The sequence below is a fragment of the Enoplosus armatus genome, chromosome 18 (assembly GCF_043641665.1).
Source record: "Enoplosus armatus isolate fEnoArm2 chromosome 18, fEnoArm2.hap1, whole genome shotgun sequence".
In the NCBI taxonomy this organism is placed as follows: domain Eukaryota; kingdom Metazoa; phylum Chordata; class Actinopteri; order Centrarchiformes; family Enoplosidae; genus Enoplosus; species Enoplosus armatus.
The window spans coordinates 17,669,030-17,692,122 of NC_092197.1; the positions used below are offsets into that span (position 1 = coordinate 17,669,030).

General features: G+C 41.4%; 1 protein-coding gene across 1 annotated transcript in view; it reads right to left on the bottom strand.

Moving 5' to 3' along the window:
- cacna1bb (calcium channel, voltage-dependent, N type, alpha 1B subunit, b) overlaps window positions 1-23,093 on the bottom strand; it is a 153,323-nt gene that overhangs the window by 92,668 nt on the left and 37,562 nt on the right. The window contains exons 6-7 of the mRNA XM_070924227.1: window positions 4,500-4,591; window positions 4,156-4,308 (exon numbers count right to left, since the gene is read on the bottom strand). Of these exons, the coding sequence (XP_070780328.1) occupies window positions 4,156-4,308; window positions 4,500-4,591 (245 nt within the window). The remainder of the gene's footprint in view (window positions 1-4,155; window positions 4,309-4,499; window positions 4,592-23,093) is intronic.

A 23,093-nucleotide genomic window follows, 5' to 3' on the forward strand; every position in this document is an offset into this window, starting at 1 on the left:
TGGATGGATAGATGGATAGATTAGTTTCCATATTCTATGCCACTGGAATGATTCCAGTGCCCCCAAATGGCAACAGGTTTTATGTGAGTCAGAACAGCTGAGCAGCCAAAATGTCCTTTTCCCCTGCAACTTTCTCCTCTGATGTGTCCCATGATCTCCTAACAATTACTCGTCAGTCATGCCGGTAACCCCTCCAAAGGGAAACATCCACAGACATCCCTCCCAGGTGCCCCGCCCACCTCCACTGGTTCCTCTCAATGGAGACCATTGACCTCCGAACCTTATCATGCAGAGTGAGGCTGCAAGCTCATTCTGTCAGTCATTGCACAAAGCTTGCGACCACAGGTGAAGGCCGGTGCAAAGATCCACAGGAGAATTTAGAGCTTTGCTCTTAATGCTGCTGAAGCGCCCAGCCAGCAGCCAACATCACAGCCCTTCTTCTATACTCAGTTACTTATTTGTCAGATGCTCCTTCTCCCCAACAGTTAATAAACGAAACATAAAAAAACATGTGGCTGTTTTTATGGGTTCTGATTTGATTTCCGTTGTTCTTTGTATATATTCTCTGAACTACTTTCCGGCTTTACTCGGCAGGTGATGCCAATTCAAAGTTCCTGGTACTTTTAGATGGTGTTAACAGTGCTGCAGACCATGGCTGATCAAGCAAATGTGCATGTACATCACAAGGACCATTACAACATACACAAATCAATAACCACTATTTTACGATCTGGTTTCTTTTTACAATTTACCATCTACAATAATCAGAGACAAGAGGTTGTACCATATTGCAGGGACTGGGAGAGGGAAGGATACAATATTCTCTCTCCAGTCACTTCCTGTCATCTCTCTACTATCAACTATCAAATAAAGGCATAAAAAACGTGCGGGGGAAAGATTAATAAAATAAAATAAAATAAATCATAAAAAAATTCAAGTCCAACCTCATAAACAGCACAACAGTGATTCAAGTCAATGCACTTCACAATGTTCAGGTTTTGTATGGAAAGGTCTGGGTCACAGTTTTGTTCCTATAATGAAAAACCAGCATAAACATGTTGATACTAAATCATTTTAGCGTCATTTTGTGTTTGACTCTACCCCACTGGCTCAATCAAACTGAGATCTCTGTTGTACTCACAGTTTATCTTACATCTTTCGCTCAAACCAGTGGAGCATCCTCGTGGAACCTACGGGTGAACACTCTGCACCACAGCTGCATCTACAGCTGCCAACACACTGGAGAGTGAGACCATGATTTCAGTGATGCTTATTGGTCTTTACGTGCACACCTCAGTGTGACAAATCCCATCCCGACGCTACCCACACGGATACGCAGCATCGTGGAGGAAGTGCGCTTTAGGTAACCACGTAGACTACATACACTAGTGTTTTAAGTCTAAAGTCTGCCTTGTAACCCCACAACACGTCATTCCTATAGGAGGTACAAGATGATTCCATCAGCACACTGATAAATGCCAGAAGCATCAAACAGGATATGATTTACTGTATGTCCAGCAATGAACTATGAAATTTGATTAGGATGTGCTCTGCTGTGAATTTGTAAAATATGTGTTTTCAGGTTTAGTCAGCTTAGTGTGGATGTGGTTTTAACTAAGCAAGATATGTCCCATGCAAGTGCTTGAGTTTTCAGGGATCATGAAGTGACAGAGAGATGATAGCACCGGGGTACATGGAGGAGGGTGCAGAGAGTTTGTTTAAAGGATGTGCTGGCACACATGTCAGCAGATGGGGATCAGAATAAAGAATAAATGTGCTGAGTACAACAGATGCCTTGTGCACCCAGCGTTTCATGAGGGATAGTGCCACGACCACAAGTTGGGCCAAGTTTTAACGATGATTTGCAGCGCCAGATTGCACAGCCAACATCCCTCTGGTGTCACTCCAGTAAAATGCGTCCTTTCCTTTCTACTGACAGGTGCTGTGTCAGCCGAACTCAGTGTCCACAGATGATATTGGACCTCCCCAGGTCTCTATTTCCTTCTACTGGGTGCATTTACAAAATACATCGGGCTCATAATGTAAGTTTCATTTTAATGTTTTGAAATAATGTATTTTATTGGTGCTTATCAGGATTAAAAAATGTGAACATTTCAAATAAAAAAACTAGGTAACGCTATTTTTTAATGACTAAAATAAAAATAAACATGTTGCCATCTTGCAAAAAGTTAGGATCAAGGACATATTTCATAGCGCTGTGGGCTTTCCGGTGTCATGTTGTGTGTTGATGGTAAACATGACGCCATAAAATTTCATGTGCATATGAAAACATTTATAGTCATGAATATTTTAGTGAACCGGCATGAGTATCAGGACAGAGTTTCAATGCAATGAGCAGTGCAAGTGGAAATGGGATGTTGGTGAGTTGAAAGTAGTTTCAATCTGCAGAAAAAGATCTTAAATCATTTTGGAGTTTGTTTATAATTTAATTAGAGTCACAAAGGAAATGGTCCACTGCAATCCTTCTGTGTGTTTGTCCTAAACAAAACGTAATTCATAATTATCATTATTTATCTAAAGGCAAAGTCTCAGCTTTACCTGCTTATGACTCACACACACACACACAAAACACACCGAAGGTTTCTTGTAGAAAGTTGTTACCAGTGCTGCTCAGCTTAATCAAACCCTGCTGTGTCTCTGTGACTAAAATAACTCAATAAAACATGTACTGTACATTAGCAGGCTGTCACAACTGCTCACACCACTACGACTGGCTTGAAACATGCACACACACACACACACACACACACAGATAGACAGATACACATATTTTACAGCTGACCCAGCCAATATCCCTCAAGTCACGCCTTCACACTCTATCCGACACCAACAGTGGGGAAATAAAGCCTGCTCATAATCTTTATCGCTGCATTACACAATGGGTAATTTCAGCCAAGCAATCTGACTGTTTTCTATAATTACTATAATGCTGTAGTATAATAATAACACTGTAATAGTAACCTGGCTCTGATTTTTCTGCTCACACAACTGCTCACAACTCTCACACACAGCGGAGGAGGCTTATCTTTCTAGCTTTCTCCCTCTATTTTATTTTCACACATTAAAAGGGCCATGCCAGTGATTCTGGTGGATCATGTACACTACTCTATATGCTTTACTTTGAAGCCAACTATTTTACAATTTGTGATGTGTTTCAGATTTTGTCAGACTTAAAACACACCGGGCAACTCTTCTCTGGTGCCGCATCCCATCAAACGTTTTCAGCTATCGGCCTTCATACCACCCTGATGAAGGCCAATTAGCAGACTCTTGAAACTTGGTTTAATAGTGATCATTAAGCATTTATTTGTGGGAAATCACCAAGATGACTGCTGACACTGTCACGGTTCATATAGTTTCCTGAAAATCTCCTAGAAGGGAATTCTGGAAGGTATGTAACTGTAATGTCCTTGGAAGGACTCTGGATCCTCCTTTGTTGTTTGATACTAATTATTGGGAAAATTAAGATGTGGTGCTCAGTTTTTCACTGATATTAATTCCCCCTATAATTAGCATCAAATTACATAGGCCTTTTCAGGAAACGCATGTGCTGGAAAGTGATAAGCAGTAATGTAAAGTAAACATGATTCATATTTAAGGAGATAAAACTAACAAAACATGGTTACGGAGAAGCTGCTGAACTCCCACTCACACAGCAACCTGTCAGGTAACATCCTCACTATCACACACTCCTGACGCAGGACAAAGATGGAACTAGTGGATTGCAACCTCATTAACACCATCCGAGGTAGCGTTCAATCAGGAGGCTGAGTACATAAGCGTCTCTATTGAGTTACAGCAGAAGCTATCAATCAAAACCTGAAGACTGTGAAAGTACAATTCATCAGACTCAAGACGTGAAAAATGGCTGTCAGAAATTCTGCTGTGCACTTGTTTGCTACGCTGATATAGGCACGCTGCCTGCCAGCTCTGCGAATGTGCGGCCACATGCACATGCACAACTTATGAATCATTTATGTGCGCCTGTTTAAATATGCAATGCAATATATGTTCTCATCCGTAACAAATGCAGGAACGCAGCTGAAAGCAAAAAAAAAAAGTTCCTGGCGTCAACTCAGCTGATAATCAGTGTTGTCGCACAAACACACGTCACGGCCAAGCTGATCCTCTCACCAGTGTCTATCTTGAAGCAGGTGGTGTGGAATTTGCCCATGTAAAACTCCACCCCGATGATGGCAAACATGACAATGGCAAAGAAGAGCAGCAGGCCGATCTGGAGCAGAGGAACCATGGCTTTCATTATGGACTTCAGTACCACCTGGAGACCTGAGAGACAGAAAAAGATGGCAGAGACGGGGGGAAAGAGTGTTAGCAGGGCTCGGCCTGTTTCTTGAATATGGACAACAGATGGACAATAACTTTCCTGCAGTTTGTGCGAGCCACTTTGTTTATAGTATAATCTCTATATAATCTCCCTTAAGATCATAACATCTTGAAATGTTGAGAAACAGACTTACTGGGGATTCCTGACACGAGTTTCAGGGGCCTCAGCACTCTCACCGCTCGCAGTGTTCGCAGGTCAAAGTCCGAACCCACCGTGGCCAGGATCCTGTATACAAACACAGACACAGACATCCACTGAGCATGGATAAAATCTCTGCAGTGTGACACAATAATTCACTGTCGCACTGATGCACACAATATAAGGCTGCAACTGACAATTATTACTACAATTGTTTACTGAATAATCTATCTATTTTCAATGTTTTATTAAATTGTTTTTTAGTCTACAAATGTAAAGACAATTTGTTTTAAAAAAGCAGCAACTCTTCACACTTGAGATGCTGGAGCCATAATGTGGTTTTCTACTTGAAAAATTATCAAAACAAATAATCGATTATCAAAACTGTTGTTTATCAATGCTGACTGACGAACGACTAGTCACTTAAGCTCTACAACTAGGGCTGCAGCTACAGCTTCCCTTTTCTGTAAAGTCTATAAACTGTCAGAAAACTGTTAAAAATGTCACAAAGCGTCTTCAAACTGCTTCTTCTGTCTGCCGACAGTCTGAAAACCAAAGTAACCAGAATCATCACGACAATCATTTCATTGACTGATCACTGCAGCAATAACTGAAACAATAACACGATTGTGAGGCTGAGTCATTTTCCAAGGGACCTAAGAAACATGAGTGCCATGAGGTTTTTTTCTCCATTGATTTCTTGAAAATGAACCATGTCATTTTACGCTCGATTGGTCAAAACGAGAGCCTAACAGTTATTTACATTAATGTTCAATCTGTTGTTCTGTCGATTAATCGATTATTGTGTTGTCTATTAAATGTGAGAAAATATTGAAAAAAATGTCAATCACAGTCTCCAAGAGCCCAAGGTGGTATCTACAAATTGATTAAATATTTAATTCACAATGATATCAAACAGAGAAAAGCACACACAGCCTATAGGTTGATCCCATAGGTGTCTGATTACAAAATGTGCTGTTTATATCTGCTTTTACCTACAAGTGGAGGAGCGACATACTGTGGCGGGTCCTTGTGTGTGTGTGTGTGTGTGCGTGTGCGTGCGTATGTGTGTGTGTGCGCTGGCCATTGAGCCACAGCTGGCAGCCCTCATTACAGGCTGTACACAGAGGGGGGAGACTTAAGTGCTCCACTGAAACACACAGGGAAAAAAAAAACACATGCTCTAGGCTAAGGAGAGAGAGCGAGAGAGAGAGAGGTCAACAAGAAAGCGAGGAGGAAGTGAACGAGGACCAGGAATGATATTAATTTCATCTGGAATCTGAGAGAGAGACATTGCCACACATTCCCTTCTTTAGGGGACCTTTCTTCATAAGTGCAGTTTTACATGGGGATGATATGGATATGACCTTTTTTTTTTTATAAGGTCAATTTCTAGTCTATGTAGTTTCTTGCTGGCAAACCTGACCAACAATGGTGGAGACAAAAGATGAGAGACGTCTGTCAACAGTTTGTGGAGAGAAATGATAGAGGGGGCAACTAGACCTGAACTAGAACTTTCCCTTCACAGTTTAATTCACTGGAAAAATCTGAGAGGATTCATGATGCTTTTTTTTAAATAACACATTTGAGTATAAATGGTATTATTTATAACATCCCAAATGGGTGTGTTTTTTAAAGCGCTCAGTTAAGTACCGTCGGGAGGCCCAAAGCAGGTGGAAAATCCTCAAGGGTACAATAGCTTTTATATATAGAGGGTAGCATACACTCATGACTGACTGATAGAAGTTCAGTACACACACACACGCACAGAGAAAGAAAGGAAAACATAGAAAACAAGAAAGGTCGCTTATCGCTCCCTGGTTACCAGTTGGCATGGTAACCGGTGAAGCATGTCTGTGCTCTATGGGAATTATCATTATGGGTGAAATCAGTCTGCTGGGATGAAAGTGCCTGTTTTATAATATAGAATACATTGTTTTATACATATTTCATCAAATTCTCAGACTGTGATGGATTTCCAAATGCTCCTCTTTTATAATTTTCTCATTACTTTTTTCATCATGCAATTTCTTATTTATCATACGGTTTTGTAATGCTCAGCTCTACATAGGAAACCTAGATTAAGACATAAGCAGTGAGAGAGAGCAGAGCTTACGGATGACTTAAAGATGACATATTGATGAGAACTGCAAAACAGTGTGTAGAGGAAAAGCATCTTCACACGCAGTAGCTGCTCTCAGTTCAGGACCGTCCAAATACTGCATTCTAGTCATAATGGATCCCTAAACCTGTTCCATATCAAAGGCTCCCCCAGCCTTCATTTGCCCACAACTTGTGTGTCTTTTGCAGCCCTCTGCATCCCACAATCCACTGTGCCCCATCAGTTGTTAAATAGAGCATTCAGGTGACCCTTATCACCATTGATTGTGCCAGGATGCCAGGACGGTATGGGCATTTCAATTAGAAGCAAATAAAATCAATGACGGCCGCTGGGACAACAAAGCCACGTGGCGTGGGTTGCTATGGCAATACACAAACATGACTCACAGAGTGTCTGAGTGAGATGAGCTGCTAATGACCGGAACTGAAAACACTACAGAGCAGCTTCACCGAGTTCAACCACACAAAGAAACCAACACTGACGGATTATCATTATTACCCCAATATCAACACACAGATCCACCCAACAACCCCCAAAATGACAAGCTCCACAACATGAGCCTGCTGAACTTAACACTTTGTAGCTCAGTTTGTTTTGTATCCGGCTCTGGTTGAAATCCTCGCTGCACATTCACCTGTAATAGTCCTGCGTGTTACTTCACACAAGTGCAGAGGTCACCTCCAGTCAATGCTAATTACACTCACGACTGTCAATCACACATCAAAAGGTGGAGACAATAAAATTTAGATCAAGAAACAACATAAAAGTCATTTACGGTGGATACCAAGACAATATGTACATGATTAAAGATGTTGGGTTTCCTGTGTCCTTCTTCCTAACCCTAACTCTCACAGCAATTTCAAAACACAATCAACCCTAATAACTATTATCACCCTCCTTAACACCCAGAACACCAACACAGCCACCTACAAACCACCACCTGACAGCCTAGCACAGCCTGAGCAACACATAGCAAGGCCCATTTCAAACATCTAGCAACACCCTCGCAAAAACTACAACACTTAGCTTCTATAGCTGCTTTACATATTCTAAATCTTTCACAATTATCAAAGGAATTAGTCTTTGTTCATCTGCCTATAATTAAAATACATTAGAGGATAATCCTTATGCTCTCGTGGTTGAAAAAAAAAAGTACTAATTCAGTTGACATAGTTGGACATCAAATGATCTTCAGGCTTGGAAAGTTCTACAATTCACACATTGTGCTCTAAAACTTTAAAATGTGTCAAAGCAGTGATTAAAAGATGTTCTGGGCATGACGTTAGCGGACAAATGAGGAGCAAGCAGGAATAGTCTATTCACAGAACATGAAGCCACGCTGACCTGAGGAAACAGAATGAAAAGAGCACATAAAAACATGAATCATGCCTCTGTGCTGTTTTTACATCCCCCACAATCAATAACTCACTTTGTTCTGCTAAGTGCGCACATGCATGTGTGTCTGTGTGTGTGTGCACATTTGCCTGTGAAGGGATGATTTGATGACCGCGTAGACAGACGGTCGGGCAGGGAGCAGGCTGAAGAAGAAGCTATGAGTTTTAATATCCCTTTATCATCACCACAATATATCCATGTGGGCGCCAGACGCTGGCACAGGAAATATGGAGGGTGATGCTATCGTCTGTCACTCGCTCGCTCACACACACACACACACACACACACACACACACACACACACACACACAGCCACGTGCCACTTTCCTCAGTATTGTCACACACAGGTACAACCATTACAGAATGTGGTAGAGTTTAGCTCGGGTTGAACCACTCAAATAGAAAACAAAAGAAAGAGAGAAGTACATTTACAAAGACACACATTCATACAAAAGCAAAAAAAGACACGCACATGACTCCCACATAGGTGTACAAATTCACACACACGCAGTAAAGCACCCATTTCCTGTGTGGTTCATCAAATATATATCCAGATGATGTGATTCAGCCTTTATCGCTGGAATATAAATACAACCTGAATTAATTTAACCTTGAAGAAACAATGGCAGAACAAGACAGAGAGATAAGAGTGATCCATGCTGCCCATCAACATCTGTACGAAGGAAAACACCCTTCGCTTTGTTTAGTTGTCTATTAATTTTTGTTCTTCAAGCAAAAGAGAAAAGTGACTTGTGTGACTGATAATCATGTTCACTCCCTAGTAAATGGACATGCTTTCAGAACTGAATTATAGCTCAGTGGATGAGCGTTTCTTACACATGAATGGAAGTGTAAAGTGGCCAATGAATGAACACAATGGGTGACATGCTCACCGGGAGAAATGCGAGGGAAAAAATGTTTGAGCACGCAGGCCTTTACATTCCTATGTCAGACATTCTAGCTCGGTGAATCAATATGTCTTTCTTTATTACCAATTGAGCTTTTTAGCCCCTTTCAGCTCTTTGTTTCGGTTTTACAGTTCATTTCCTTCTGGTTCAGTCTCACGGCTCCCCACGTAAACTAGCTCTGATGTACCCACTGTACTCTAGTTGCCCAGCACCAAACAGAAGACTGACAAAGTTAGCGACTAGCAGCTAAAACATTTAGCAGAAAAAGAGCCAGATATTTGTCTCAACAGTTGATGGAGACCAAATCAGAGCTAAAAGGAGAGTGAATACTGGACTTACATTCAACGGATGGACAGAAACATGACTCCTAATTAATGCTAACGTTGCTACATGTTGAGCATGACAACCTTCGAAGGCTGGGCTGGTTGTTTTAGAACTTTAGAAAATGATTAATTCAGCTTTGAAAGAATAGTTTGACATTTTGGGAAAGACTCTATTTTGCTTTCTTGCCGAGGGTTAGATGAGAAGATTGAACACTCATGTCTGTGCGTTAAGTGTAAGCCAGCAGCAAGTTAGCTTAGCTTAGCATAAAGACTGGGAGCAGGAGCAAACAGCTAGCTTGGCTCTGTCCAAAGGTTAAAACAAAAATCTGACTGCCAGCACCTCTAAAGCTCACTGTTTAACAAGTTAAGTCTCGTTTGTTTGAGCTGTACAAAAACCAAAGTGCAAAAACCACACGATGTTGATTTACGAGATTTAGAGGTGCTGGTAGATGCATTTAGAACCAAAGTCGTATCCCATAATGTTTAACTATTCATTTAAAGAAAGTGAAAACAACCAAAGAAAACACAGAGGTGGGCAGAAAGACGCAGCTGAGAAAAAGAGGGGAATATGGAGAATCGCAGCCTTCTCGTGAGGCTGAGTGATGTAGTTTAATTACTGCGACCCTGCCCAGCTGGGGGCCGGAGGCTGTGATTGAGTTTTTCACACATCCCGGTAAGAGGAGACGGGGGCTCCCAGAGGACAGACAAGAGAACATGGTGCTGAAAACCTGACTGCCTGTCTGTCTGTCTGAACGCTACCAGCTGGTCACAGACTGTCTGTCTGCACGCCTGTCTGCCTCGCATCTGAGCAGAACCACCTAGTGAATAATTTAATTCAATACCTGCTTGTTGAGCCCGCGCTGCTGTATTATGTACATCGCCCTGCCTATCTGCTACTTTGGCTCAGTAAGAAGAATGAGGAGTGAGAATTACCCCTGAACCAGTCTCAGTCTACACCAGGAGCCCGAAATCTAATTTCTTTTGAAGTTTTCCTGCTTTGTTCTCGAAGAACTTCACCTTTCCCTTACAACTACTAATGCAGCTACTTATGCAGGTGGCATATCAATTCATGGCTTTAACAGTGGGAGGGAGAGGCACCAGAGGAGGATTTTTAACTGAGACAAAAAAACTATTTCAGATATACATCATGTCAGGACCCACCTGTAAAGTTTAAGAAACACTGGTCTAAGCAGTCTGCCGCCTGCTGGTCTGGAAACCTAGTACAGGCAAAAAATATCTGTCTACCTGATGACTTGTCAAACAGCATATTTCTTTCTTTTTGTCAGTACAAATATCTGTCTGTGTCTATTGCATTGCCATCAACGTTGCTGATCAATGTTATTGATCTGCTGTATACCTCCAAATTAAAGGCCCCATTTTTTTTGTTTGCACTGTCGATTGGCAGGTCCATCTGTGCTTGACAACTACTGACCAGATTGCCATAGATTTTGTTGTGGACATCCATGTTGTCGTGATTTTGGTAAAAGTCAGACCTTATTGTCAAATAACACAACCACGTCAACATTTCCTTTTTTACCAATTCAGTCCATGACACAGGATTTTATAAACTACTGGGGAGACTTCATTGAAATTTGCCGTGGATTAGAGTTGGTGATCTGGCAATAGATATCATTTAATGATTTAGTTGCACAATCAATACCCTGGTTTCTATCCCTTTAATATCTCTGGTTGTTTTAGGCCAGTGCTGGCTAAGTGGCAAGTCAATGAGCATGACCACTTTATTTTAAAGTCTAGGATTTTTACCTCAATGTGGTTAAGGGACCTGATTTTCCAGGTATTTAATCACCAGATTAGTCAAAAACACACATCTTGTTATTTTAAATATAAACTGCCTTTAAAAAAAGAATCAATTCAAGAAAATGTTCTCTATCACAATATATATGGACATGGTGAGATAAAATGATCTGCATTGCCCAAACATAGAATCTAGTCAGTGTCTGTCAGTCTCTCTGTCTACCTGTCTGTCTGTTTCATTCCCAGAACAGAGCTCAATTTGTACCCTACAAAACAAGTCAAAATGATCTCTGTAATTTATTTTCTTGTTCACCTACACCAGAGTTAAGAGAGCACGGATGTGCAGGCAGACACACACGCAGACAACACACAATAATAAAGAAAATAGACCTCATCATTAGACACAGACCATTCCTTGCCAATTAGACCTAATTTCTACCATCTCATCTAATAGGAAACGAGCCAACCAATCATGAGACAGGCTTCAGTATGTCACATCCTGTTTGCGAACAAAAGTGGAGTGCACGCGCGCATGTGTGTGTGTGTGTGTGTGTGTGCGCATCTGTGTGAATGGTGGTGGGCCGTATCGCCATGACGTTATACGATGTGAGTGGACAGCTGTGACAGAGTCAGGAGAGCTACCATTTCCCACAATGCACATGAAGACAGAAGGGGGTACTCATGAACTCATCGCGGCTGCCAGACTCACTCGCCGTCAAACATGGCTGCTGTTGTAGTGCTGCGATTCTAAATTAACACACATACACACACACGCAGGCCTCCTCCTTATTAGACTCATAAACAAGTCAAAGACAAGGGACTAAAAAAAAAAAAACAAGCTAGCTCGCATCCTCCGGCTACGCTCAATCCGCTCAGGTCTGACAACCTCTATTTCATTTACAGTGCATCCGGAAAGTAATCACAGCGCTTCACTTTTTCCACATTTTGTTATGTTGCAGCCTTATACCAAAATGGATTAAATTCATTTTTTTCCTCAAAATTCTACACACAACACCCCATAATGACAACGTGAAAAAAGTTTATTTGAGATTTTTGCAAATTTATTAAAAATAAAAAACCTGAGAAATCACATGTACATAAGTATTCACAGCCTTTGCTCAATACTTTGTTGATGCACCTTTGGCAGCAATTACAGCCTCAAGTCTTTTTGAATATGATGCCACAAGCTTGGCACACCTATCTTTGGGCAGTTTCACCCATTCCTCTTTGCAGCACCTCTCAAGCTCCATCAGGTTGGATGGGAAGCGTCGGTGCACAGCCATTTTCAGATCTCTCCAGAGATGTTCAATCGGATTCAAGTCTGGGCTCTGGCTGGGCCACTCAAGGACATTCACAGAGTTGTCCTGAAGCCACTCCTTTGATATCTTGGCTGTGTGCTTAGGGTCGTTGTCCTGCTGAAAGATAAACCGTCGCCCCAGTCTGAGGTCAAGAGCGCTCTGGAGCAGGTTTTCATCCAGGATGTCTCTGCACTTTGCTGCATTCATCTTTCCCTCTATCCTGACTAGTCTCCCAGTTCCTGCCGCTGAAAAACATCCCCACAGCATGATGCTGCCACCACCATGCTTCACTGTAGGGATGGTATTGGCCTGGTGATGAGCGGTGCCTGGTTTCCTCCAAACGTGACGCTTGGCATTCACACCAAAGAGTTCAATCTTTGTCTCATCAGACCAGAGAATTTTGTTTCTCATGGTCTGAGAGTCCTTCAGGTGCCTTTTGGCAAACTCCAGGCGGGCTGCTATGTGCCTTTTACTAAGGAGTGGCTTCCGTCTGGCCACTCTACCATACAGGCCTGATTGGTGGATTGCTGCAGAGATGGTTGTCCTTCTGGAAGGTTCTCCTCTCTCCACAGAGGAACTCTGGAGCTCTGACAGAGTGACCATCGGGTTCTTGGTCACCTCCCTGACTAAGGCCCTTCTCCCCCGATTACTCAGTTTAGATGGCCGGCCAGCTCTAGGAAGAGTCCTGGTGGTTCCGAACTTCTTCCACTTACGGATGATGGAGGCCACTGTGCTCATTGGGACCTTCAAAGCAGCAGAAATTTTTCTGTAACCTTCCCCAGATTTGTGCCTCGAGACAATCCTGTCTCGGAGGTCTAAAGACAATTCCTTTGACTTCATGCTTGGTTTGTGCTCTGACATGCACTGTCAACTGTGGGACCTTATATAGACAGGTGTGTGCCTTTCCAAATCATGTCCAATCAACTGAATTTACCACAGGTGGACTCCAATTAAGCTGCAGAAACATCTCAAGGATGATCAGTGGAAACAGGATGCACCTGAGCTCAATTTTGAGCTTCATGGCAAAGGCTGTGAATACTTATGTACATGTGATTTCTTAGTTTTTTATTTTTAATAAATTTGCAAAAATTTCAAAAAAACTTTTTTCACATTGTCATTATGGGGTGTTGTGTGTAGAATTTTGAGGAAAAAAATTAATTTAATCCATTTTGGAATAAGGGTGTAACATAACAAAATGTGGAAAAAGTGAAGCGCCGTGAATACTTTCCGGATGCACTGTAGTAATCCATGCCCACTTACTTCTATGTATTTTGGGTCTGGGGTTGTCTTTCATGGTTTGGGCCCTTTAGATTCACTTAGTTAAGGGAAATCTTAATGCTACAAGATACAATGATAATTTAGACAATGGTGTGAGTGAGAGCCAGGGCCCATCACCCATCACCTTAAAAGAGTAGATATACATATTTACCAGTGTTGGATGAAATTACAAGAAGTATAGAAATGTGTAAAGCGGTAGCATTCAGCGTGTTCGTTTTAATGTTGTATTTAAGTGCATCTCTGGACAAGCGCCAACCAAACACATTACTGTGGATTTTTCTAGTAAATAAAGCTAACACGACTCAAAAGTCACACCACACACTCTGCAGGTGTGTTTATTCTAGCGTCAGACCAGTTTGTGCACTGCTCAGGTGGAGGTCTGAGATGTGTTGTTGTTCCTTCCTTCTCCTCGTACATCTGAATGTTCATTAACCCCAGGAATGAATCCCAAGTTGTCAAAACACAACACACAGATTGGTCCTCAGTGCCACGACCACATTGAAGTGTTTTTTTTTCACACATACTGTAGCTCCTGAAATGAGTAATGACAGAAACAAGAGTGAGAGGAAAGGAGAGAAAGGCTATCACAGAGGTGCACACACCATTTTTAATTTTCACCAATCCCCTTAAGAGAGTCTGTCCGTGCCACTGGGTAGCTGCTAACCTAACCTGAGCCTCACCCGATGATTAATGACACAGAGAACACATCTGCAAAGCTTCCTCCGAGAACGGCAACAATATTTTCTGCACTTTGTCCCACAAAACGAACATAAGCTGCGTCCCACACTATTGCTGCATACTAATTCTTCCTACATCACAAGAACACACAATTAACACAGTGAAGAGTATACAGCCCCGTTAGACAAGCAGTCAAGTAATGGAAGACTTCAAAAACCCACCAGACATGCATAAATGGATTTTCAGAAAAAGAGACCTGATCCGAAAGGGACTCTAGGACAGTCACATTCAGTCTGAATAAACCCGAGGAGGATGATTAGAGCCGATCCAAAAATGCGGTGGACCCAAACAGACCGAGAAAGAGAGAGGACATCAATAGCAGCAGCATGAATTAACAAGCAGCTGTGGTAAAAAAAAAAAAAAAAAAAAGAGCAGCAATACCTCATTTTTCCTACACTTCAGAGTTTACATTGGCCTCAAAAAGCAAAATATAAAAATATTTTTCTCCTCTGAAAATTGACTGAATATAATTTAGACCTGGCCCGACTTGGGTTACTTGCTGTGAGGACCCATGAAGGCCTCATTTGGAGGCTATCTGACAGTGAGAGCTCTCATTAGAACCGGTATGGATCTGGTAAGGTAGTTCCCCTAAAATCATCACATTTTAAGGGCTAACCTGAATCTTTCACGATCCAATAAATTATTTAACCAGTGCTGTAATGAAGACCTGGTGAATGTATGTCCAACATTCACCCTTTTTTTTTTGTCTCTACCACCACCCAAGGGAAATATCTGGCTCTTTAGCTGCTAAATGCTTCACTATGGTCACCAGCTTGTCTGTTGTTTGGTACTGGTCAGGTAGTGTACAGTGATTTGTTACAGAAATCAGCTGCCTGCTGTGGTCTGAAACAACACTTTGAGATGGTAAAGTTGCAGACAGCTAAACAATGAGCTGAAATTCACTATTAAGAACAGTACAGACGAGGGGAGCTGCAGATTCGGGTGATAATTCTCTGTAGGTTCATCACTACGAGCGTTCCCTTTCCAAGATACCAGTATGGATATTAAATGCTGTTGATACTATTGTCCCATAATGTAATGTACTAGACAACGAGGAGCTGCTCAAATTTGCAAAAAAAAAGGGAAAACAAATGGATAGTGGTGAGACAGCTCCTGGAGGGTCTCAGAAGTGTTAACTCTTGGAAACCAGTCTGCAGTCGCATTCCAGTGTCACAATTTCGATGTCTGTCATCGGACGTCTTGAGTCATTTCTTGTTAGTACAACACAGCAAACAACATTGAATCCTTGTATGCCATCTACAAAAACAGAACACTATGACAATGTGTGTGCAGTCCTGCGTAGTGCTGGTATGTAGTGTGGAACTGGGACACAGCTTCGGTCCTGCTTTACTTTGCTTTTACCCCGGGGATCCGATTGGAAATCTTTAAAACACATACAGTCATCACACATGGATCCAAACAGGAAGCAGATGCACAACATGAAGGCAGCGTGGAGCTCGAGTGGCTGTCAGATTTGTCAGAAACAAACTGTCAGGGGAGAGTGTGTTGCGGTTTTTTTAATATGGCATTCAGCCACAAGTAAGACAATTGATTTATTGTCAGTCTTAAAGGACACAAATATTACAAGTAGTGACAAGAGACAGAGTTTTGATGCTGCTAGAATATTAGGATTATTATCATTATCAGTAATATTGGTATTAGTAGTAGTAGGGTAACAGGAGTGCCGCATTTACAGTACATACACTAATCCAGCCATTGAGTAACATGCAAGAGTGAAAATATTGTCACTGTATGAGCGTTACTGTTAGAGGACACTTCCCCCCAAGGAGACTTCCTGACAAGATATGCTGTGATTTATGTGTGGGAACGCAATCAACCCCAGCCTCCTTAGCTGAATCATTTCTGGAAAGCCGCATGGACATGACATTACGGCACACATCCATTGTGTGGGTAGACTTTCATTGTATAGATCATGAGGTACATCACTGGGACTGTAGCCAGGGGGTTCGATGAATCTGGACCGTCATATAAAACAATGTTTCCTTGCCTGACTCTCTTCTGTCTCTACAGTGTGTAAGTACAGCTCATTGCGAACAACCTATATCTTTATGGTGTAATAAAGAACAACAGAGAGAGAGGAGAGCCGCAGACACAAACACACACACACACAAAAACATTAATAAAAAGTTAGATTAATATAAAGCCAGACAGTAAAGATATTGCTTGAAGTATCTGACATAATTTGTTTATCTCAGCCAGAGGAAGGCCCATGACTGATGAAATATAAGATCAACAAATATTAGATGTCTCCATCCTTCTCCACCTGCAGCTCTAAACAAAGACAAAACTTTGGTTGGAAATGTTTCACTTTAAGGTTGAAAAGTTCTCCACTTAAATTTAAAACAACATTCAGTGGGTTTCAAGAGTGCTTTGCCGCACGGCATGAGTTTGTAACGGCTGACTCACTGGAGGGTCAGTGGGGTTTTGGAGGTTAATGAAACCTGGGTCTTTCTCTTGATTAACAGTAATAAACCATATTTCATTCAGACGTTCAGCTTTAATCATGAAAAGAGCAAGAACCTCAGCATCAAATCTCCCTTTCCTCCGCCATCACTGCCTGAGCGACACATAACCGCACAGCACCAGTGTTACAAACATCTTGATCACACATGCACTTTTTCAATGTGAGACCAACTGCATGAATTGTCAAACTGAAACACTTCCTAGCACTAAAATAGTAGGTATACTAATATGGCTGCCCTCTGAAAGTCGATTCATCAGTCGGACCCCCCCCGCAGTTGACTGAGACTCTTCAAGTCAAGCAGTCTTTTTCTCAGGCAGTGTGCAGTGTGTTTCCGGGGACATTTCGGTCCTCAGAAGTAGCTGCAGAGTGCGCGCTCCTCACTTTCACGCTGCTCTCTGGGGTAAAATCATTCCACTAGGTCAAATCATCCGCCCAGGGAAGATGTCTGCGACGGGTACAGGTATCTAGCTCAGAGGGCTAACTTTCCTTGTTTACTATATTACTGAACGTCCCACCGAACCCCATTCAAAAATCTGGCAGTTCAATTGTTTTTCAAAGTAATGTGAAAAAAAGGAACGACTAGTCGAATATTCATATTGAATAGCCAAATACAATTCGACTGACAAAATACTGGGTACAGCCCTATATACTAATCTGTTTAATAATCCAATTGAAAGCCAATACTTGCTGTAGTATTTGAATCGTACTGTAAGTGGGTCCGTAAATGCATCTAACCATGTGAATGCACAGAAATCATAAAACCCTGAAAGCATATATGATTAGTTATCGATTAGTTTGTGTTTGTGTATGAGTGTTTTTCATCACTCGCTGGCCCCTGTGGTTACAGAGGCTGTCTTGGCACCAGTTTCATCACAGCAGTAATCTTCATCTGTTTGGGCCAGATGTCACTGACCAAGACATTCAAGACTCCACGCTGCCTGCTCAGACGGAAACAGCATCAGCTAAAATGTTTACAGTGCAAATGTTGGGTCTGTTTAAGACACCATTTCTCAACAAAGCGTCCTTTATTTTTCACATCATTGTCACAGATTTTTGTGCCGCTGAAAAGAAACTCCAGGCCTGTCGACACGCTAACAGCCAGGCTGTCGTTCACAGAAGTGTAATCAGTGGGGAGGTCTGTCTTTCTTGGAAGAAAAGCTCCCTAATGTGCAGCCACCACTTGCTGAATTTGGATGACTGTCAGAGTCTGTCAAAAAAACAGACTCTCATTCTTCATAAATTTACACTAAACGACAGCATTTTGACACTACAGCACCAGCTCTGTAGTTTAATCCTTTAAAAACTGTGTCCCATCATCATATCAGTTATACAATGAATGAGTATCTTATCTTAGCATAAATGTTAGAATTGCCTCAAAGATCAATCAAGAGAATGGTGTTGCGTTAACCAGGGATTAAAGCTCATCAAACAACTGGAAAAAGGTATTTTTTTCCTAGTATTTGGGTTGTTTAGTCACACAGCTGGCAAGGTGTGCAGCAATTTATTCACAGGCAAATAAATAGTGGCTGCCGCTGAGCTTTATAATATTAATTAGAACAATCACACCATACTATACTCCTATTAATGTTTTTAGCAGAACAGCTAGGTGCACATGCATTAAAAAAAACAAATGACAGCAGTGATTTTGATGTTTTGTAAGTGCTACTAGCACAATATTTACATTGTAAAGTATGTAAAAGGTCAAAGATGAGAAAGCAATTTCAGTATTTTAGTATTTTACGAATGTAGTCCCTGCAGCAGCTATGTAAGACCTTGATGTAAACAAGGATGGCTATTTAAATGTAATAAGTGGTTGGATTGCCTAAAACATCTCGACATGTAAAGATGGTGTTGAAGGTGAGGTATCTAAACAAATCCATCACACAGCATAGATACTATACTGTACAGCACCACAAAGCTGCTGTTAACTTCAACTGGTGTTAAAATAAAGAACCCACAGAGGAAGAAATGCGGGGGGGGGGGGGGCACAGACTTAGCTTTGGAAGGATGGGCCCTGAACTCTAAGAACTACTAAAAGAGGAAGCACGACTCACATGCTGAGATAATGCACTTTATCTTAACTCACTTAACAGAGATTCAGTATACGCACACTGTTGTCATCATGTTAACTCAACACAGCCATCCCTGGCTTCCTCACGTCCCACATCAGCTGATGTTCTGTTATTAAGCCATAATTGTTCCCTAAACATCACCATATTTTCGTTGATGTGTGCAAATATTAAGGGAATATCATCATAGAACATTCTATCCGCAACATAGATGAAACGTCCAGGCTGCAATATGCCGTCACTTACTGAGTCGATGTGGAAGGAGCAGAGAAATGATGGCTGGACGGACGCTGCAGGAGGGGCCGCGTGCATTTCCTTTCTAATGGCCAAAAAATTACATTAAAGCAGTATTAGAGTTCAATTCAACGGACATCTCAGTAAAAGGTATGCATCTGCATATCTTAGTTTCAAGCCAGTGAATGCTGGAAGTCTTACTGATCACTTATAATCAGTAATCAACCATAACATGACCTTATGTTTAAGTTCAGTGAAGGCCAGTTTTCATACGGGATCTCATCTCTGAACATAGACAGCTCGGAGGTTCGGCTACCGATCAGCCGTGTTTACACAGTCACCAGAGGGCCTCAGAAATGCACGTTTCCTGGTAACCGGACGTTGGACCAACTCAGTCTCAATGGGATCTGACTGCGAAAAGACAATTAAGTGGAGTGAAGCTAAATGAGATCTGCCATGCTGCAGGCACCCGGGTCTGTTTTTTTTTTTTATGGGTGACGGAGGATCTAATCTATGCTAATCAATTTACGCTCTGTCGACAAATTAAATTCTTAAGCAAACATAATGATCCGAGCATCATGGCAAAGCACAACACATATAAAAAAAGTAATAAACTCTGTCTGCCATTAGAATAATGTTTAATACCTCGCCATTAGAACTTTACACTGTTTATATTACTGCTTCACAAACTCTTTCTGTCATGTCCTCCTTTCGCAGCAGGAAAAAAAAAACAAGGTCTCACCTTCAATTAAAGAAAGAATGAACTCAAAGGGGACACAAAGGCTTATGTCGATTTTAATGGTTTGCTTAGAGGTTTGTTAAGAAGAGAAAACTAGTAAGTGAGATCAACTGCACACATGAATTCAGGCGCAGCCCACTCCTGCATACAACTCTCACAGCCTCCACTTTACTGACATTAACTAAAACCACTCATCTCTATTTATGTTGGTGTTAACAGCTAATCTGTTAACTTGTTAACTACATCACTCACTCGCGTCGCCGAGAACAAAAATGGAGTCGTCTTTTGACGTGAGAAAAGAGCAGGACACGTACACAGCTGTTCCACCCCTCTCTAATGTATTTACATGCCGATTCCGTGTCAGGGCTTTTATTTTAACAAACATCTATTATCCGTCGCCAGAAAGAAAAAGGCCTTAGAGCTGTTTTTTTCCTTCTCATGCAGAAAATCTCTTAGAACTGGACGGCTAATGTGTGGTGTCATTAAGTCATTAAGTCTAATCAGTAAAAAAAGAAAAGAAAATAGCCTCAACGTCAAAATATGCGTTTGTGCTCCGCATGCCTAAGCTTTGCAGCACATGTGCAACCCCTTATTGCTTATATTAAAGCCTCCTCACAAGGCAAAGTGAGATTTAAAAATCATTGAATTATTGACTTCATGAAAGGCCAGCTCGCTGTTCTGAGGTCTGCTGCATATTAACAATCACGCCTGGATGGGGGTAGATAATTATTTTCTCCATCCACTGTTGGGTGGGAGAGGTGAGATTAAGAATTTTTTAAAAATATAATTTTTCCCAATTGTCTTAATGAGAGACATAGATTGTGCTTTATGTAAAAGCCGAAGGAAAATGATCTTAAGTTGTGCCTTGTTTGCTCTTTGTTGACTGGCACTAAAGAAATGGTGAAAGTTGTCAGGACAGACCTTCCAGATCTTCCCCCTCCCCTGGAAGAGCAGAGCAAACAAATACAAACCCTGGGACTTTAGAGGATGAACCCTAATGACTTTGGTGATGCCCTTTTCCTCTAGCGCCACAGTGAGGTTGATATATGTTGTTTTGAGCGAAACAACTATTGGATGGACTGTCATGACATTCATGTCCCCCTGATGATGAGCTGTAATCACTGTAGTGATCACTTATCTAGCCACCATCAGGTCAAAAGTTCAATACAAAACATCTGCATGTTTGTTAGCATGTTAGCATTTTCATAGTCAGCATGTTAGCATGCCGACATTAGCATTTAGCTCAAAGCACTGCTGTGCCTAAATACAGCCTCACTGAGCTGCCAGCATGGCTGTAGACTCTAGAAATAGAGAAATAAAAATTTGCATTAAACATACAGTATGTGCAAAGTGTCAACTTTCATTTGTTTTCTTATATGTGTGTATGGTTATATTTTCACCACTTACTTAAGATTAAAGAAAGATGGTGGGAAATATTGAAAAACTCAGGACGCGTCGACTTTCCCCATATCTTTGTTTCAGTGTTTCAGTAGCCTAAACCCAATAGCATGTGGGACGCAGGATGTGAGTCCTGCCCTTTGTTTGACCAACCCTCCACCCTATGACTTCTCTGTGGTTTGAGAACAGCACACTTCCTGGTTGCCAGTGATCATAATGCAGACAGCAATCACGTTTCTTCCAAAACGTCCTGGATAAGAAAACCTGTAGTATACTGTTAACATATTTAGCAGGTGACACGATTACAAATACATACCTTCACTAACCAGTGGAAACGAACACAATACCTACATGCCACTTTACATTCTACCATACATGAAATATGAATAATCAAATAAATCCGTTTTTTAAATAACCAAAAACAATAAGTATCTATGTATACCTACACTAAGACTTATATATATAATATAAATACATGAATATGATGAACTGTAATATTGCATGCTGAACCCTCCACCTCTCTTTGCACACACACACACACACACACACACACACACACACACACACACACACACACACACACACACACACACACACACACACACACACACACACAGCAAGAGAGAGAGTAAAATAAAGTTATGGATACAGGCCATAGATAATCAATGTTGAAAATGAACCTGTGTGGCCAGTTCTGTTCTGAACACCATCACCCATAAATCACCTTGTCGATACAAGGCCATTAGTGAGAGCTATTAACTACGCAGTAATCAGCCTTCAACTCATTAGCAACGGGAAGATAAATCAACACCGTGGCTGTTGCATAATGGAGGCCTTATCACAGGAACTCCAGTCAGTGAGCGAGGCAGTGGAAGGCGCCACAGAGCTAAAAATGACACTTACACCTCTTTTTTTTGAACAGTTTCTTCAAACTATAGTAACAAGCCTTTGGGTGTAAAAATGAAATACATTTAGAAAACCATCTTGAGCCGTTTTCAACCCATTGAATATTGCTTGTAACAAGTATGGATGTCAAAAAAACTCACCAAAACATAACAGGATTCAGAGAAGGTCCTCAAAATGATACAGCACCATATACAGATCCTTTTGAATCAGGCCCAAACAACAGTGGATATGTTCCAGTGGTGAAAACTGACCAACTGCTGAAATGCAACAGCACAGACAGGTGATGAAGTAGAAGATTACAGTTTAACCCTCTGAAGTTGCAGCTTTTAATAACAGGTTACAGTCATTTTGTTGTGAATTGCTTTTCACTCATAATGTACAGAAATGATTGGCCAAAGTCTGCCAACAAATACAGATTCTAACCGTCCCATGAATATATGTGACATGTAAGTATTTACACAAGTAAATGATAAATGTGCACACAGAAAACAACCTTTTCCTATTTGAGCGTGAAACTGAAAACTGAACCAAATCCATGACAACTGAGCAAACATGTGATACGTAAGACATCAAATGCACATGTGATGTTACATGTGACAAAGCATTTTAGTTCACATTCAGTCTAAGAAATGTGTACAGATTTGACTTTAGGCTTAGGCTTTTCCTCTTTTGAATTCATTTTGACAGAATGCGGGGCATGCATGTATGTGCCTCTGCTGCCTATAAAAGAAAAGGGTCAAAAAAAAAAAGTACTTTGCACTTCCATGAAAGATTTAAAAGAAATATTATTCCAACTGTAATGGAAAAGACAGAAGTAGGCCTTGGTGGCATCAGGAGGGTTCTGGACTGAGGTGGGATTAATGAGGCGGAAAATGAGCAGGTTATGTTTTGGAGAGTCCTGGGAAGTTCCCACCTGCGCCACCACTGCGCTCAACCTACAG